This window comes from Scyliorhinus torazame, chromosome 11, assembly GCF_047496885.1.
Source record: "Scyliorhinus torazame isolate Kashiwa2021f chromosome 11, sScyTor2.1, whole genome shotgun sequence".
Classification (NCBI taxonomy): Eukaryota; Metazoa; Chordata; class Chondrichthyes; order Carcharhiniformes; family Scyliorhinidae; genus Scyliorhinus; species Scyliorhinus torazame.
This window is the reverse complement of record NC_092717.1, coordinates 162548649-162566906: the sequence shown is the minus strand read 5'-3', so window position 1 is coordinate 162566906 and position 18258 is coordinate 162548649. Positions and strand designations below refer to the sequence as shown.

The 18258-nt window shown below is 43.5% G+C and overlaps 1 protein-coding gene across 5 annotated transcripts in view; it reads right to left on the bottom strand.

Annotated features, from left to right (window-relative positions):
* The window catches only part of lrrcc1 (leucine rich repeat and coiled-coil centrosomal protein 1), a 218278-nt gene that overhangs the window by 180641 nt on the left and 19379 nt on the right, over positions 1–18258 (bottom strand). For 4 of the 5 annotated variants that reach the window (XM_072467939.1, XM_072467941.1, XM_072467943.1 and 1 more), the window contains 2 exons: positions 14211–14416; positions 13674–13739 (listed from right to left, as the gene is read on the bottom strand). In XM_072467939.1, coding sequence (XP_072324040.1) covers positions 13674–13739; positions 14211–14416 — 272 coding nt within the window. Of the gene's footprint in view, positions 1–13673; positions 13754–14210; positions 14417–18258 lie in introns of those variants that run through there. The other variant, XM_072467942.1, reaches the window with a different exon arrangement.

Genomic DNA, 18258 nt, shown 5'->3' with positions numbered 1-18258 from the left:
CCCCTGGTCTCTCCCCCAAGACCACGATCACAACAATTGCACTCCCCCAGGCCTTACCTACACTCCCCAGGACACCCACTGAACTTTCCTGGGCATCCTGTACCTGGACTCAGGCTCTAATGTCTTCTTGAACATCCTGTTCTATCCACTGCAGGGACGAGAGGGGAGTTCAGACATCGGTTCTTGAACAAGGGGGCGAAGTCTCGCCTGCAGATACTTTATGTTCATTCCAACATGAAGTGGCTGTGGGGAACTCCATGTCAGCGGGTATTTCTTTGTAGCCACTTAAAATGGCCAACTCCCGATTCAAAATGGCGAACGGCAAAGGCTGATGGGAAAGTCAGCCAACAAGACAAAAACGAGCAGCTGCAGGTTGGCTGTGTATTTACCTCTGGAAAGGCCAGACAATATCAATACCAGCAACCATCAGCATAACAAAACAACAGCCAGCTGCATACTAATGAGCAATCCCCGGGAACAATAAGCAACATTTAGACACAAAGCAAAACCAGACTCTTCGGCGCCAGCAGGAGCCTACACAAAAGGTGAACAAGCACCTCAAGACCGCCCATCGATCAGGGAACCGCTCCAGCTTTGGAGAAAATCGAACCAAGCGATTGGGACAAAGTCCAATCACTTGGGACCAAGTACAGGGTCCGCCCCGAAAGGCGGGGAGCCCCTGGGGACTATAAGAATTGAGCCCCAAGTTCAAATCGCTCTCTTCTTCTGCCTCTTCACTCTTCAGCAGCTCCTCTTCAGCTCTTCATCCTGCCCGGGTCACCCATCAACAACGAACCAACATTGACCGTGACCGGTGCAGTGAAGAACGAACCCGTAAGTCTTAATTCAACGCTCGCTACGAGATAGGCGCTCCTAGCTACCAATCTGTACCAACTTTGAATCCCGAAAGCTCAGAACCCGAACGAAAGGCCATTTGTTCCCCTGACCTGGTGGGCCAGTTCCAAGTTAAGTATAGGTCTGTTAGTTGTAGAAGTAGCTTAGACGTAGAATTTGTGCATGAGTAACGATTACTGTGTATAATAAATGTGCTTTGATTTAAACCTTACTACTCGGTGTATTGGATTATTGTTCATTATCTGGACTTGAACCACGTGGCGGTATCATAAAGATACCTGGCGACTCGAGAGCAAAGGTAATAAAACAGAGCAATTGAACTAAGGCAAAGTTAGCAACATCTTCCCGCGGATTCTTCAGATGGCAGGAACGGAGATCCTGCCAGCCGAAAAATTTATGCCCTAGAGAGGTGCAAGAGGTCAGAGCCAGAACAAAAATTTTGATTCGAGAAAGGGCCCACTGTGGGGAGGAAAGACCCTTGAACAAAGCAGAGACTAAGGTAGCAGAGGATGAAGTCAGTGTCATGTTGAGCTCAAAATTAATTGAGCTGTGAGCATAAGGAGGTGTAGCTGAAGGCTGATCATTTGAGATCACAAGGGATACTGAAAAAATGGTAAGATTAAGGGATACAGTCAGAGAAAGTTGAAAGAGAAGAACCAGGGAAGGGTTAGTATCCGGAGATGCTGCAGTTTGTGACCTGAAAGGGAAAAATAAATTGTTAAAATGCCCAATAAGATGAAGGATAATATGGAACTCTAGGACCAAAACAGCTCTGAGAAAGCATGAGCCGCTGCTGTAGAAGAGAATAATCAAAGGTAGACATGTTTGTACTGCATTCTGATGAGAGTGGATCTCAGGATGAGGCAAGAGCAGTGGTTAAAGGAAGATTAAAATTTTTAATATATCTGCAATTGTGGGTGAATCTGAAAAATGAAGGATAGGAATTTCATTTGGAATCCACGTGGAATAAATTTGAGCTGCAGACAACTGCTGAGCAAAGGCATGTGGTTTATACCTCATCTTTTAATTAGATACTTCACAGGCTCAGCATTAGAGTTCAGCAATTATAGATCGTAATCATTACCCACATTTCTTTTACCGGAGTATTTCCAGTATTGTCTGTTTTAATTTCAGATTTCCACTCTATGCGGTATGCTGCTTTGTGCATGTCGGAGAGATAGTCTGACAAGAATCATAGAATCTCTACAGCGCAGAATCTGGCGACACATCATCAAGATAATGTCAGGGACCAGGTACCCAGCAAACCACACTGAATTATTCACACAAAGTAATCCAGGAAGTTAAAAGCAGTTAAAGACAAACGGTGAGGTGAGAGTGACTGCCCCTGACATCAAAGCAGCATTTGATTGAGTATGGCACCAAGGAGCGCCAGAAAAACTGGAATCAATGGGAATCAGCGGGAAATCGTTCCACTGGCACAAAGGAAGATGGTTGTGGTTATTGGAGGTCAGTCATCTCAGTTCCAGGACATCAGTTCCTTGGGGTAGTTCCTAGGCCCAACTACCTTCAGTTGCTTCACCAATAACCTTCCTTCCATCATAAGGTCAGAAGTGATGATTGCACAATGTTCAGCACCATTCACGACTCCTCAGATACTGAAACAGTCCATGTCCAAATGCAGCGATACCTGGACAATATCCAGGATTGGGCTGACAAATAGCCAGTAAGATACATGCCATACAAGACTTCCTGGGCGCGATTCTCCACTCCCACGCCGGTTGGGAGAATCGCCCGGGCCGCCAATATTTCCGGGGACGCCGGTCCGACGCCCTCCCACGATTCTCCCAAGCGGCGGGAACGGGCCGGAGTATCGCCGGAGACACCGAAAATGGCGATTCTCCGGCACCCCCGCTATTCGGAGGCCCGGATGGGCCAAGCGGCCAGGCCAAAACGGCGGGTTCGTCCCGGCGCCGTCCACACCTGGTCGCTGCAGTCGTGGGCGGTGCGTGAACGCTGTGGGGGGGGGGGGGATCCTGCCCACCGATCGTCGGGCCGTCCTCTCTGAAGGAGGACCTCCTTCCTTACGCGGCCCCGCAAGATCCGTCCCCCATCTTCTTGCGGGGCGGACTTAGAGAGGACGGCAACCACGCATGCACGGGTTGGTGCCGACCAATCCGCGCATGCACGGATGACGTCCGTTATGCGGCGCCGGCAGCGTCATCTATGCGGCGCCGCTTTTACGCGGGCGACAAGGCCTGGCGCGTGTAGATGACGCGGCCCCGATACTGGCCCATTGTCAGGGCCTGAATCGGTCGGGACCGGGGCCGTTCCGTGCCGTCGTGAACCTTGACGGCGTTCACGACGGCGCGGCCACTTCGGCGTGGGAGTGGAGAATCCCGCCCCCTGACTCCCTAAAGCCTGTCCACAATCTACAAGGCACAAATCAGGAGTGTGTTATGATCCCAGTTGATGTCAGAACTAGGGTGTTTGCTATGTGTTTCGGCGGGTGTTAATTTATTATTTATGTATAGGGGGAGGGGGGCACTGGGTTGTTTTGTTTTGTATTTAATTCTATTGGGTTCCTTTTACATTTTGTTGTTGATATTTTGCAAAAACTTTAATAACTTTTTTTTTTTTTTTTTTTTTAAAAGAACTAGACGGGAAATGAAGCCCTGGCTCAAAATACTGACACTTTTATTTTTATTTTTTTTAAATCAAATGTGTAGAAAGAGTGTATCAGGACTGCTAATGAGTTAACAACAACAAAAGGAAATTTACTGAACATGGAAAAATTGAATAATATATTACTCCTTTACTCGTCCCTTAGGTTAACAATTACACACCAGTTTTAAGATTAATATGGATGACACGGTACATTTGAAGCTACAATGGTCTCATTAGCACCCAAAGTCATTTTTTAAAACATCCAGATTGACTGTGGTCAAAAATACTCTCCACACTGAACCCAAGTCCAGTCTTTGGGTTCTTCCTTAGATTCCACCCAGATGGTTGTCACGCAAGAGCTTCCAAACTCGACTTCTAAAAACACAGTTTTCTCTCTCAATCATGCTTTGCATTAGTGGTTTGCATTCTGAAATCCAGTCGACCTTTTCCGAAAGACTCAGATCTTCCGCTCCACTTTTCCCAGCGAATCCACTTGAGGATTTTACACCAACCCTTCAACATTTTATTGTCTTGACCGACTTCCACTGTCAACCCAAACTCTGGTATCCAACCAATACGGTCTTCCCAATTACTTTAGAATTTGTTTTGCAGACTATAGCAAGACATTTCAAACTTCAGGATTACTTTAGAAACCTAGTTTCTCACTAGGCGATTCCTTCTCAGCTTTGTCTGTGCTGCCCATGAACATTATCCTGCTCTATTTCCAGGTTTCTGGCCCTTGTTCTGCACTGGAACCAATCACTATCTGTAGATGTATTTTGTAGATTATATTTTTTGTCTACTTTGTACATACTGTGTACATTCCCTTGGCCGCATAAAATTGCTTTACACTGTACTTCGGTACATGTGACAATAAATCAATCAATCAATCAATCAACCAACCATCCTTCAGTCCCTCTAACGATTGCTTTCTTGCATCTTACTGCTTTGAGCAGAGCTACGAGAGCTGCCTTCGCCCCCACAATCCAAAAGATATGCAGGATAGGTGGACTGGCCATGCTACATTGCCCCTTAATTGGAAGGAATTAATTGGGTACTCTAATGTCCTCTGCGCTGCATCCAATGGCGATATATATTTCCTGAAATAAGTGGACCAAAACTGTACACAGCATTCCAAATGCGGCCTCACTAGTACCTGGTATAGTTGCAGCAACACCTCTTGTATATTCCCTTGAATTCTATTCGCCTTCCCTGTAACCTTCTGCACCAGCATGTTAACTCCCTGGGTTTCATGAACAAGGCCCCCGCCCCGCCCCCGCAAAGTTGTTTTGTGCTGCAGCTTTCTGCTGTTTCTCTCCATTTAAATAATAATCTGTCTTCGCATTCTTTCTTCCAAAATGAATAATCTCACATTTTCCCACCTTGAACTCCATTTGCCAATTTTCTGCCCATTCACTTAACCTGCCAATATCTCTCTGTAAACTATTTATATCCTCCTTACAAACTAGGTTCCTGTGGCCATCTAAAATGGCTGCCCGCAAAGAATAATGGGAATTGTGGTCAGGTTGGGACACCTGTATTGTGCAGAGGAAAACCAGACCTGTACAGAAACTCACACCTGCTAAAGGTCAATCACCGATTTCCCCAGGACAATGGGACACAGATTGAAACATAGCGGCAGTAACAGACTCGGGGGCGCCTATTTACCTTATATGCGAGTGCATACGTGCCTTGGACAATAGCAGTTAGGACCCACAGCCATCGAGGTACCCTGCCCCTAACTGGCCAGAATCGATTAGGCTAATTAAAACCGTATTGATCCATTGGATCCTTAGTTAGGACCACCCAAAAGAGCACGAAAGATCGGATGATAAGAAAAACTGCGCAACCAATATTCTGTCTCTTTTGGGACGGGCCTCTGACTCACCAACTGCAGCACATCGACCTGCCAAGTTCAAGGACCCGCGATCACTACCTGAAGGACGAGCCGCAGCCTAGACGGACCTGACGACTTCCAGCTGCCACACTTGGGGATTTAGACAAAGGCCTCATCTAACCTGCACAGAGCCGGTCACTTGAAAGTTAAGTAAAGGTCATTTAAGTTGTCAGGTATAGTTTAATGTGTAGCCACGTGTAGATTATTATGCATAGAACCAAGCCTATGTTTAATAATAAACTATAATTGAACTAATATACTGGTTGTGTGGTCATTTGCCCAATACACTGAGTGTACTCGAGTCTTGTGGTTCTTCTTCATAAAGATAAAAGAGCAACATTCCCTTCCCCCATTGCATCATCGCAAATTTTGCCACAGTACATTCTGTTCCAAATCGTTCATATATATTGTGAAGAGCTGCGGTCCCAGCACTGATTCCTGTGGCACTCCACTGGTTACTGCCCTCCAAGCAGAGATAGACCCCCTTATCACTATTCACGGTTTCCTGTTAGTTAGCCAACCCTCTATCCATGCCAGAATATTACCTCCAACACCATGAACTCCATCTTACATGGTAGCCTTTAGGGTGGCACCTTATCAAATGCCTTTTGAAAATCCAAATATACAATACCGACTGGTTCTCCTCTATCTACTCTGGCTGTTACCTCCTCAAAGAACTCCAGTAAATTTGTCAGACATGATTTCCCCTTCATGAAACCATGCTGACTCTGCTTAATCAGATTACAACTTTCTATCACTGCTGTTCTCTCCTTAATAATCAATTCGAATATTTTTCCAATAACTTTTTCTTTGTTTTCCAACAAATTTTCTTTGTTCTTTAATTACTAGGGGACATAGGTTTAAGGTGAGAGGGGCAAAGTTTAGAGTAGATGTACGAGGCAAGTTTTTTACGCAGAGGGTAGTGGGTGCCTGGAACTCACTACCGGAGGAGGTAGTGGAAGCAGGGACGATAGGGACATTTAAGGGGCATCTTGACAAATATATGAATAGGATGGGAATAGAAGGATACGGACCCAGGAAGTGTAGAAGATTGTAGTTTAGTCGGGCAGTATGGTCGGCACGGGCTTGGAGGGCCGAAGGGCCTGTTCCTGTGCTGTACATTTCTTTGTTCTTTGTTCTTTAACTATAGTTAAACAAACTGGTCTGTAATTTCCTGCATTTTGCCTCCTTCCCTTTTTGAACAAGGATACATTGGCAGGTTTCCAATCTTTGGCACAGTTCCAGAATCCAAGAACATTTGGAAAATTACTACCAATGCATCCACGATCTGTGTTATTGTTCCTCCCCATATGTCCAGGATACCCTTGATTGGCCGAAACTGACTTTTCCTCCTGGCTTGCAGCTTAATTTATTCTCCTCAGCGACGGTCTGCGACTCCGACTTACCCCATGTGGATTCCAACACAAGTTCCACGCCTCACGTTTTGAATCCACCCAGGATTACAGGTATCTCCAGGATATATAACGTTCCTCAAACTGTTATTCCTGCCGTATTCTGAGATCCATGCTTAACACCATGCGCTGCCATATGCACACAGTTGACATCTCTCTCCAGCAGTGCTGACTCACCCAATCCCAAATCTGTCCTTGTCCCCAATTTCATTTTGTCCTTCATCTCATCCGACACCTTAAGAAACAGGCAGAACCTCTGGGGCTGGAGCATCGATGAGCTGAACAAGTGGAAATGAAATGTTCTGTGCCTGCTTTGAACAGTCAGCCAATAGATCAGTGCCACCCATCCCAACAGCCCTGGACACACCCATACCCACTATTACAGCATCAGAGGTAAGAGCTGCCTTCTTGAAAGTGAACCCACGGAAAGCGACGGGCCACGACGGAGTCCCTGGGCATGCACGGAGAGCCGCCAATGACCAGCTGGCGAGTGTATTCGCAGATATCTTCAATACCTCACTTCTCTGTGCCGAGATCTCCACCTGCTTCAAGACCACCATAATACAAGTACCAGTGAAGAACAAGGTAGCGTGCCTCAAAGTCTACCGACCAGAGGCGTTGACGTCTGGTATCATGAAATGCTTCGAGCGCCAAGATGGATCAACACCAGCCTCCCAGACAGCCTCGATCCATTGCAGTTCGCCTATCGCCGCAGCCTATCCACAGCAGATGCTATCTCTCTGGCCCTACAATCAACACTCTAACATCTCGACAACAAAGACACCTACGTCAGACTGCTGTTCATAGACAACAGCTCCGCCTTCAACACCATTATCCTGACAAGACTAATAACCAAACTCTGCAATCTTGGACTTCACCCCTCCCGGTGCAGCTGGATCCTCGACTTCCTCACCAACAGACCGCAGTCTGCCAGGAGAGGTAACAGCACCTCCTCCACAACAGTCCTCAACACCACAGCCCTGCAAGGATGTGTGCTCAGTCCTCTACTGTACTCCCTATACACACATGACTGTGTGGCAAGATTTAACTCCAATTCGATCTATAAGTTTGTGAATGATATGACTGTGGTGGGTTATATCTCAAACACCAACGAATCAGACTACAGAAAGGAGATAGATCACTTGGTTGCATGGTATATGGAAAGTAACCTCTCTCTCTCGATGTTGGAAAGACCAAGGACCTGATCATCGACTTCAGGAAGCATAGCACTACAAACCCCACCAACAGTATACATCAATGGTTCCGAAGTGGAGATGGTCGATAGCTTTAAGTTCCTGGGGAATCGCCATCATCAACAGTCTGTCCTGGTCCACTCACGTTGATGCAACAGTCAAGAAAGCTCAACAACGTCTCTAATTCAGTAATAACGGTAGCATTGTGGATAGCACAATTGCTTCACAGCTCCAGGGTCCCAGGTTCGATTCCTGACTTGGGTCACTGTCTGTGCGGAATCTGCACATCCTCCCAGTGTGTGCGTGGGTTTCCTCCGGGTTTCCTCCCACAGTCCAAAGATATGCGGGTTAGGTGGATTGGCCATACTAAATTGCCCATAGTGTCCAAAATTGCCCTTAGTGTTGGGTGGGGTTACTGGGTTATGGGGATAGGGTGGAGATGTGGACCTTGGGTAGGGTGCTTTTTCCATGAGCCGGTGCAGACTCGATAGGCCGAATAGCCTCCTTCTGCACTGTAAATTCTATGATCTAATTCCTACGGAAACTAAACAAATTTGGCATGTCTGCATCGACTCTCACAAACTTCTACAGATGTGCCATAGAGAGCATACTATCCTGCTGCATCACAGCTTGGTATGACAACTGCTCGGCCCAAGATCGCAGGAAACTGCAGAGTGTGGTGAACTCAGCCCAACGCATCACACAAGCTTGCCACCCTCCCATTGATTCTGTCTACACCTCCCGCTGCCTCAGGAGGAGGGCAGACAGCATTGTCAGAGACCCCTCCCCCCCAACCTTTGCCCTATTCCAGACCTTTCCATCCGGAAGATACAGGTGTCTGAAGACTCGCACCTCCAGACATAGAAACAGCTTCTTCCCCACAGCTACTAGACTCCTAAACTACTCTCCCTCGGACTGATCTGTACCCTGTAAGAACACTATTCACGACACCCTATGCTGCTCTGGTTTATGTGGTCGACAGGGCTCTCAACTGTGTCCGACCATCTCCTGCACCTCTGCCCTCACCCCCTCTCCTCGCTCCCAGAACCAAGATAGAGTCCCCCTTGTCCTCACTTTTCACCCCACCAGCATCCGCATTCAAAGAATCATCCTCCACTAGTCCCACCAACGCCAGCATGATTCTACCACCAAACACATGTCTCTTCCCCCCCCCCCCCCAACACCCCATCAGCACTTCGCAGGGACCGTTCCCTTCGGGATACCCTGGTCCACTCCTCCATCACCTTCAACACCTCACCCTTCTCCCACGGCACCTTCCCACGCAACCGCAAAAGGTGTAACACCTGCCCCATGACCTCCTCCCTGTTCACTATCTCAGGCCCTAAACACTCTTGTCATGTGAGGCAGCTCGTCATATGCATCTCCTTCAATTTGGTCTAATGCATTTGCTGTTCTTAGTGCGCTCTACTCTACATTGGGGAGACTAAACTGGGTGACTGCTTTGCAGAATACCTCTGGTCTGTCCGCAAGCAGGACCTAGACCTTCCTGTCGCTTGCCATTTCAACTCAACGTCCTGCTCTCACGTCCGCATGTTCATCCTTGGCCTGATGCAATGTTTCACTGAAGCCCAGCGCAAACTGAAGGACCTGATCTTCCCATTAGCCACATTACAGCAACATTGAGTTCAACAACTTCAGACTGTGAACTCTCTCCACCACCTTTACCCCATTTTATTTCTTTCAATTTATTATTTTAATTTCTTCCGTTGATCTGTTATTCCCTCACCATTGTTCCCCTCCCCTCCCCCTACTCCACTTCGGCCAATTGTTCCTAATTGTCCTTTGACACATTTCTCACCTTTGTTCTGCCAATCACACATTTTAATCTCTTTATGTGCCACTAGGAGCACCCTTCTTAGCCTTAATCATTCCTTTTATCTTCTGTCCTCGACATCTTTGTGTATCTCCACTTATCGCTGGCCCCCTAACCAGCCACATCACTCCACCCCCCACCACAGTACAAATCTGACCCTATTTCCAGTTCTCGCTAGCTTTGACAGTCATCCAGACTCGAAACGTTAGTTCCCTTTTCTCTCCACAGATGCTGTCAGACCAGCTGAGATTGTCCAGTATTTTCAGTTTGTTTCAGATTCCAGCATCCACAGTAATTTGCTTTTATCTTATTATTTTCTCCTCCTGGTCTTTGTTTACCATTTCTTTGCATTTTAGTCAGGTCCAATTGTGCAGATATGACCGAGCTCAGTCACTTTACATGAGGTGAGATTCAAAAACCTATTTTTTAAAAAAACATTCTATTTCTTTGTCCCCTTTTTCTGCTGTGCTGCGTTCCTTCTCGTCACATATTTTCTTGAACATGCTATTCGCATTCGGGCCAACTGCATGCACAATTGGATCCTAGTAGTCAGCACTACACACCCATGTATTTTTCGATGTCAACATTTACAGATGGACTAACATTTTAAAAACTTATTCTTGCAATCTTGTAGCCAACACTTTTGCACCTTGGTAACATAATGTCAGGTTTTACATGCAAGTTGACGGCACCCAGCTCTACCGCATCATCGCCTCTCTCAACTTCCCAACTGTGTTGTCAGACTGCTTGTTGAACACCAAGTCCCAGATGAACTACAATATTCTCCAATTAAACAGTTGGAGAAGAAGTAACTATGTAAAGTTCGAGAGAAGGAATATACAAGGCAGTCCACTTGCAGGACATAAATTATAAACCACAGCTCCATCGCATTTCCTCTACCTACAATTCTGTAAAATGGATAATGATGTCTATTTCTCTTCCTGTAAATTAAATGAGGCAGTCAGTTCTATTAGGCTGCAAAATGAAAATGGTTGCATTTTGAGTTTGCCTTTGCTGTTTTAATATATTTCAACTGCTTTCCAATTAATCAGATCCACAATCCGCTACCCTTGTTTGTCCCTACATCTCTGCCCAGGCAATCCTTCAGGTCTCTTCAACCACTATCTATTCTTAGTTTCATAAATCATTCCATTTGCCTAACTGATGCAGCAGTCTTCAGAGAGCAAACTTTCTGGCATTTTTGCCTCCTGGTGGTAAGGACTTAAGAGCATTTAATTTCTGGGCCACCAGAATAAAAGCACACAGTCAGATCTCTACGTAGGTTTTAGTTGCGCTGGAGGGCAAAAATAGACAGCAGATCATTAGCAGTAGTGCATATTCACATACCTTTCACATACATAATGACATGCACAGCTTCCACAGGTTCTAGAGGGTCCTACACTAATAATTATCCCATGCAAGCAAATAACAAAACTAAATTAAAAATTAGGACATGCAGGGAAAATGTATTGGAGAGTCACGTTAAATTCATCAGCAGAGAAGGGAAATATAGTTTATTGACTCAATTTCTGGACAATGATAAATACTGACTTATAATAACAGCAGGTTTCTTGAGAGAAGACAAACAGAAGAGAAATCAAAAATGAGACTTAAAATTCATTAATGATAACCAATGTAATAATATTGAGAGTGACAGGAAAGGAGATTAAATAGGTCCCAAAAGTATAATTTTGGAAGTGAGCCAAGGAGAATGTTGCATACCAGAAGAAGAGAGCAACAAGATTCCAGAAGAAGAGAGCAACAAGATTCCAGGTTTGTCAGCAAAATAAATAGGTGATGCACTGAAGGTTCTGGCAGATGTTCAAAATTGATATTTCATTCATTTCAAGTCAGAAAATAAAGAGCTTCAGGTTCTATATGCAGTTACACAACGAGACGTGCCAGATGGTTAAAAGGGGTAGTATTATTACTATTCAACAAGACTGTACCAAATCACTATTGAATAATTCAAAAAAGATTGTATGCAGTAGCTAGCTGAGAGAATGTTTCCTCTAGAGCATTCAGTGCCCATTTCAGTCACACTTTTGTCAGCATTTGTCTCACCACCATTAGGTGCACAAGTTAATTGGAATTAACAAGCTGTTATTTGCTTAAAGATCTTTATTGTTCCATTATGGTACTTTTGGATACTTGGTGACTATGAGAAAGGTATATTGCTAGAAACCTAGCCTGTCAATCTGCTTTCGAATTCAGTGGATTTTCCTTCGGCCGGGAACGGTATGAAGCAAGTTACAATCACTGAGAAGAGACTGGGAACAGTGTGATGCAGGTTAGAATCACTGAAGAGTCTGGGAATTGTGTGAAGCAAGTTAAAATCACTGAAGCAACTGGTAACTGTGAAAAGCAGGTTAGAATCACTGTGAAGAGACTGGGAACAGTGAGAAGCAGGTTAGAATCACTGTGAAGAGACTGGGAACAGTGAGAAGCAGGTTAGAATCAATGAAGAGTCTGGGAACTGTGTGAAGCAGGTTAGAATGACTGTGAAGAATCTGGGAACTGTGAGAAGCAGGTTAGAATCATTGTGAAGGGATTGGGAACTGCATGAAGCAGGTTAGAATCACTGTGAAAAGACTGGGAACTGTGAGAAGCAGGTTAGAATCACTGAAGAATCTGGGAACTGTGAGAAGCAGGTTAGAATCACTGTGAAGCGACTGGGGACTGTGAAAAGCAGGTTGGAATCACTGTGAAAAATCTGGGATCTGTGAGAAGCAGGTTAGAATCACTGAAGAATCTGGGAACTGTGAGAAGCAGGTTAGAATCACTGTGAAGAATCTGGGATATGTGAGAAGCAGCTTAGAATCACTGTGAAGAGACTGGGAACTGTGAGAAGCAGGTTAGAATCATTGTGAAGAGACTGGGAACTGTGAGAAGCAGGTTAGAATCACTGTGAAAGGACTGGGAACTGTGTGATAGTATTAGTTAATAGTAGTAAAGCTTAATAGCGATGGTGAGCATTTATTAGCAGATTATGCAAAGAGAGAAGAGGGATGCATGACCATCGGATCGTCAAATAGTAACAGACAGGGATTGCACAAGCAGGGGTCCCTGGAGTACACCTCATGAGAGTGGTAGTTTATCTGGGGATCAATTTTTTTGATCTTTTCATCTCCGAAACCTTTGACATGTTGATTTGACCAAAAGCAACAGGATTATTTCATCCTCCACAGGGGATTTGAATATCTGATGATTATCTGGCTGACTAGCAGTTAATATTGTGATGATAGAACTACATCCGGTCAATGTCCAGCACTCTGCATTTTAATGTCTTCCTTTCAAGAGAGTCCCTGCTTGAAGTGAGCCACCCCCCACCTCTAAAGGGCAATTCATATAGAAACTTTCCAGGGAAGTGGCCAATTTACAGTATCAGACATCAGCTAACTTGTGGCAGAGCTTCTTTAAACAATTCAATATGTCTGTTGTTAGCTGGTGAAGTTGTAGGCAGATCTCATTCAGTTACTTTCCTGTTGCGACACTGATTACATTAAGAAGAATGGAACTGGGCAAGTGCAGTCCCATCCAACTGGACAACAGTGGACAGGCATTCGAGGAAGATAGTGTGGCTTGCTCTGTCAAAGTCTGCAGACAGGTCAAGCAGGAAGAGAAGAGATAGTTTACCTTTGACACAGTCGCATAGGATGTTCTAATAGAGCAACCTCCTGGGTAAGCAGAGCAATGTACAGGATAGCAAGATTAGACTTCAAAATTTATTGAGGAAATAGCTGGGCACATGCAAATAGCTACAATTCACCTTCACTTAAAAATGACATCCCTGGCACTGTCACGATATATTTGTCTGGTAAAGTTATATTGTAAATTGCAAGAAAACCTTGACTTACCACTTAAGTCAGTAATACGATTGTATGATATATTCAATCTAGTTAAATTGATGAGTCCATTAAGTCCTAAAAAAAGAATACTTTTCAAATGTTATTGTCAATAGGTTTTATGTACTGTACAGAACAAATACCATCTTGATAAAGGCACCCACAAAATAAATTAAAGCCTGTATTTTAATTGCCATTGGAAATCCCACTTACAAAACTGCTGCTTGATTTTGCTGCTCGGAAATTAGGCAGACTAGTACCATGGGAACAACAAATTTAATATATATATATAATATATACACTTTTTAATAAATATTTTTATGAAGACTCCGCTTCAATATCTGCACAATAGATAACATCCATAACATCCGGTTACACTTTCCCCACTTTTTAAAATGTTCATTCTACAATGGGGTTCCATAAACTGAATTTAATAATTGTAACCTATAACAAGGTATTGACTAAGTAAAGCAAGGCAGAATTAGCACATCCCAACAATATAACTACAAATGTTTTACATATGATTTCAGTGAAATGTCATTCACAAACCTTCTACTTTGGTTATTAAGTTGCAGGACAGATTTAGTGTACGCAAGGCCACCAAAGTCTCCAAGCCTTCAATGCGAGTAATCCGATTGGAGGAGAGATCAAGATGTCTCAACTGCCACACTTGGCTAAGGCCTTCAATTACGCTGATTTGATTACAGTGGAGGTTGAGTGTTCGAATCTTTGGGCTTAAAGGTACTGTCAACAAGCTAGTAAAAAGAGAAAATTATTTTACATATATTCTAGACATTTCTTTATATCAGATACTGGAAATACACAACAAGTCTGTCAACATTTGGATACAGAGAAAATAAGTTAAGAACTTGGGTACAGACCAGTCATCAGAATTTATTTTAAAATCTTATTAAAATTATTGGAACAGATATACATGAGGTGGATCACAATTAATCAGCTTTAAGTGTATTGAATTAGTGAAGTGAAGATATTATTCTTTAATATTGTCCTGCTTATTACGTTTTAGATATTATGTTTTTGTCACAAAATTAAATTGAGAAAATTATCTTTCTCTATTGGAGCTGTCTTTAAAATAGATTACAGAGGCAAATTAAAGATTAAATTATGGATATTAAAAAGAAATGTGTTTTTAAAATAATTATTTCACAATTTAAATTTCCTTCTCCATATTGTATACGAGAGTTTTACCAAAAGACAAAAGTGCCAAATGCCCAAGTATCGCGTGTATTTGAACGTAATGCATCCTCGCATAATTTCTGGAATTTAGATAAATCCCAAATTGGGACTGGAAATGTTTCTTATCCACTCTACGGAACCACATGCTGTTGTATCCTTGGGCATCCGTCAACTGTATTGCGACATCAAGCCCTCTGGAGCCAATTAGAGGCACCATGGAATTGCAAAATTAACATTGACGGTCAAAAAAACATCTACTTTGTGTGAAAAATTTGAACAAACTTTGGGGTGATTCTTCATTGAAAGTTTTAATATTAATCAGCAAGTGACCTTTATTCTCTGGCCCAATTGTTAATTTCATTCTAAAAGCATATTTACTCCTATTACCTACAAGTTCCATTTATATAGCAGGTCTCAGTTAAGAGAACACCAGAGAGTATGTGACAAAGGTGGCGAGGTGGACATTGAGCAAATAATAATCGAATTGGTGGGGGTTGTGGGATAGGGAAAAGAGGGACCTGGAGAAAGAGGCAACTGAAGGCACAGTCTAAGGAAAAAAAAAAAAAATATATATATATATATATATATATATATATGAAAATGTATCTATGGAATTCCCTGCCCAGTGAAGCAGTTGAGACTCCTTCATTAAATGCTTTCAAGATAAAGATAGATAGTTTTTCGAAGATTAAGGGTTATGGTAATCGGGTGGGAAAGTGGAGCTGAGTCCACAAAAGATCAGCTACGATCTCACTGAATGGTGGAGCAGGCTCGAAGGGCCAGGTGGCCTACTCCTGCTCCTAGTTCTTTTGTTCTTATATGTTTTAAATCAGGCTTTGAGGGGCAAGCAGGTAACAATGAAAATAGTCCACAGGTGTATGTCCAAAATAGATCTACATTACATAATGGGCTGGCAATTAAATAGAACAGTTCCTGCCTCTAGTCAATAGCGGTGACATAATGATCTTTCCGAAGAAGAATTATATCAAACTTGAAGTTAACCTGTTTCTCTCTCCACAGATGCAAGCAGACCGGTTGAGCTTTTCCAGCACGTTATAATTTTATTTGAAGTTTCCAGCATCCACAATAATTTGCTTTTACATAAAAATAGAGTTCAGTAGAAACTGTTCGTGTAGAACAAAACTCCTGTGAATAATATTGCGAAAGGGTAAGAATGTAGATGATGAATAGAAAGGGAGCCAAGAAAGCTTGCTCATAAATGCCTTTGTGGGAATGGCAGTATAAATCATTTGAGAACATATAGTGCTAGGTAGGAATGAAACCACAAGAGAATAATGACTGTCAGGGTATCAGAGGTGCCACATAGAATATGCTGAATGACTTTGTCCAGGGAGATTTGAACTGGCCATAAATCCAATTAAAGGGAGTGCATCATGAAGTAGTGAGAAAGGCAAGGGTGGTATTTATGTAGCAATAAACATTCAAACTGTGAATAGAAAAAGTTAGTTTAGAGTCAGGATTGAAATTTGAAGGATAGTGTGAGTGGGGGGAAGAGAAGAGGAGGTCACCCGTTGAAGGAAAGGGGTAAGTAACAATGTGAGTTTCAGAAGGTGCAGGGATAACATTAGAAGAAAGGAAGGATTGCTAGTGGAATTGAGATGAGATATGAAATTGAATAGTCAAGAGTAGGATAAAAAGGGCAGGTTAAAGAGAACAGGTAGTGTACCATCTAAAATGGCCGCCTGCAAAGGGTAATGGAAATTGTGGTCAACTGGGACACAGACAATGCACAGCATTGTGCAAAGGAAAAACCAGACCGAACTAAAACCTGCACCTGTTAAAGGTCAATCACCGATTTCCCCAGGACAACAGACTCAAATCAAGGAATAGCAACAGTAGCAGACTCCCCGGCGCCGCTCCCCCTTATTTGGAAAGGCATACACACTTGGAACAATAACGACTAGGACCCGCCCAGCCATCAAGGCACCCGCCCCTAATTGGCCAGTATCGATCAGAGTGATTGAGACTCTATCGATCCATTGGACCCTGAGTTAACCTCGCCCAAAAGGGCGCGAAAGAGAAGGATAGGAAGCCCTGCGCACTAGGGATCAGTCTCTTTTGGGATCGGCCTGTGCCCACACCAACTGCAGCATAGCGACCAGCCAAGTTCAAGACCTGCGATTGCTACCTGAGAGAGGGAGACGAGCTGCAGCCGAGACGAAACTGACGATTTCCAGCCGACACACGTGGGGTCTTAGATAAAGGCTTTATCTACCCGCACAGAGCTGGTCATCCAGAAGTTCAGTAAAGATCATCTTAGTTGATAGGTGTAGTTTAATACATAGCCACGTGTATCATTGCACGTAGAAATAAGTCTTGTGTTTTATAATAAACTGTCTTTTGAACTAACATACTGGGTGTGTGGTCATTTGGTCAATACAAGAAACATACTCGCAGCACGTGGTCTGATGATAAATGAGTTCCATACGGTCTGGATGAAGAGATACTGAAATATAGACATTCTGGGCTCAGAAACATTTAGGAGATGGGGGAAATGGAGAGGGGCATGGAAGGAGGAACAAAGCAGATGAGGTACAGAAGATGGCCTCAATTTTAGAAACAAATAAATGTATAAAGCCCCTTAAAACAAGAAGGGACAGTTTATGCTGAAGAGAAAGATTTGGGATTGCCCAAGCCTCCAAGGAGATTGGGACTTTTTAATGAGAGGAGAATGCATATTGCGTGAGAGTTGATCATGACAGATTTGGCAATGGACAGAAGGAAACTTCAAAGTGTTCATGTATTCTTGCCTTTAGACTATGGATAAGACCACAAAGGCAGTTGTTGTAGTGGAAGCACAATACGGGTAAGAAGCAATCTGGGACAAAGAGCACACAGGTTGGATTCAAGATAATCATAGCAGAGACTGAAATGTCCAATGTTTGAAAAGAGTAAATTTGGAATTGGAAGATGTTAGTAAGTGGAAATGTTAGAAGTGGACCATTAGACATAGGAGAAGTAGGCTGTTCGGCCCATCGGGTCTGCTCCACCACTCAAACAGATCAAGACTGATCTGATGTGATAATTCTCAATTTCACTTACCTAACTTATCCCCATAACCCTCGATTCCCTTACTAATTAAAATTTTGTCTATCTCAGCCTGGAACATACTTAATTACCCAGCCTGTACAGACCTCTGCAGTAAAGAATTCCTCAGATTCTCTACCCTCTTATCCCAACTCTGTCATTTATGAGTTAGCCAGTTTTTTATCCACGGTAGAAGACTACCCCCAACATCATAGTCTCGTATCGGTACAATTACAGTAACATTCATGAAATTGATTGGAAACAGTCCAGTCAGTAACTTTTTAAAAAAAAATATTTTAAAAAATAATTTCCAATTAAAGGGCAATTTAGCATGGCCAATCTACCTGCTCTG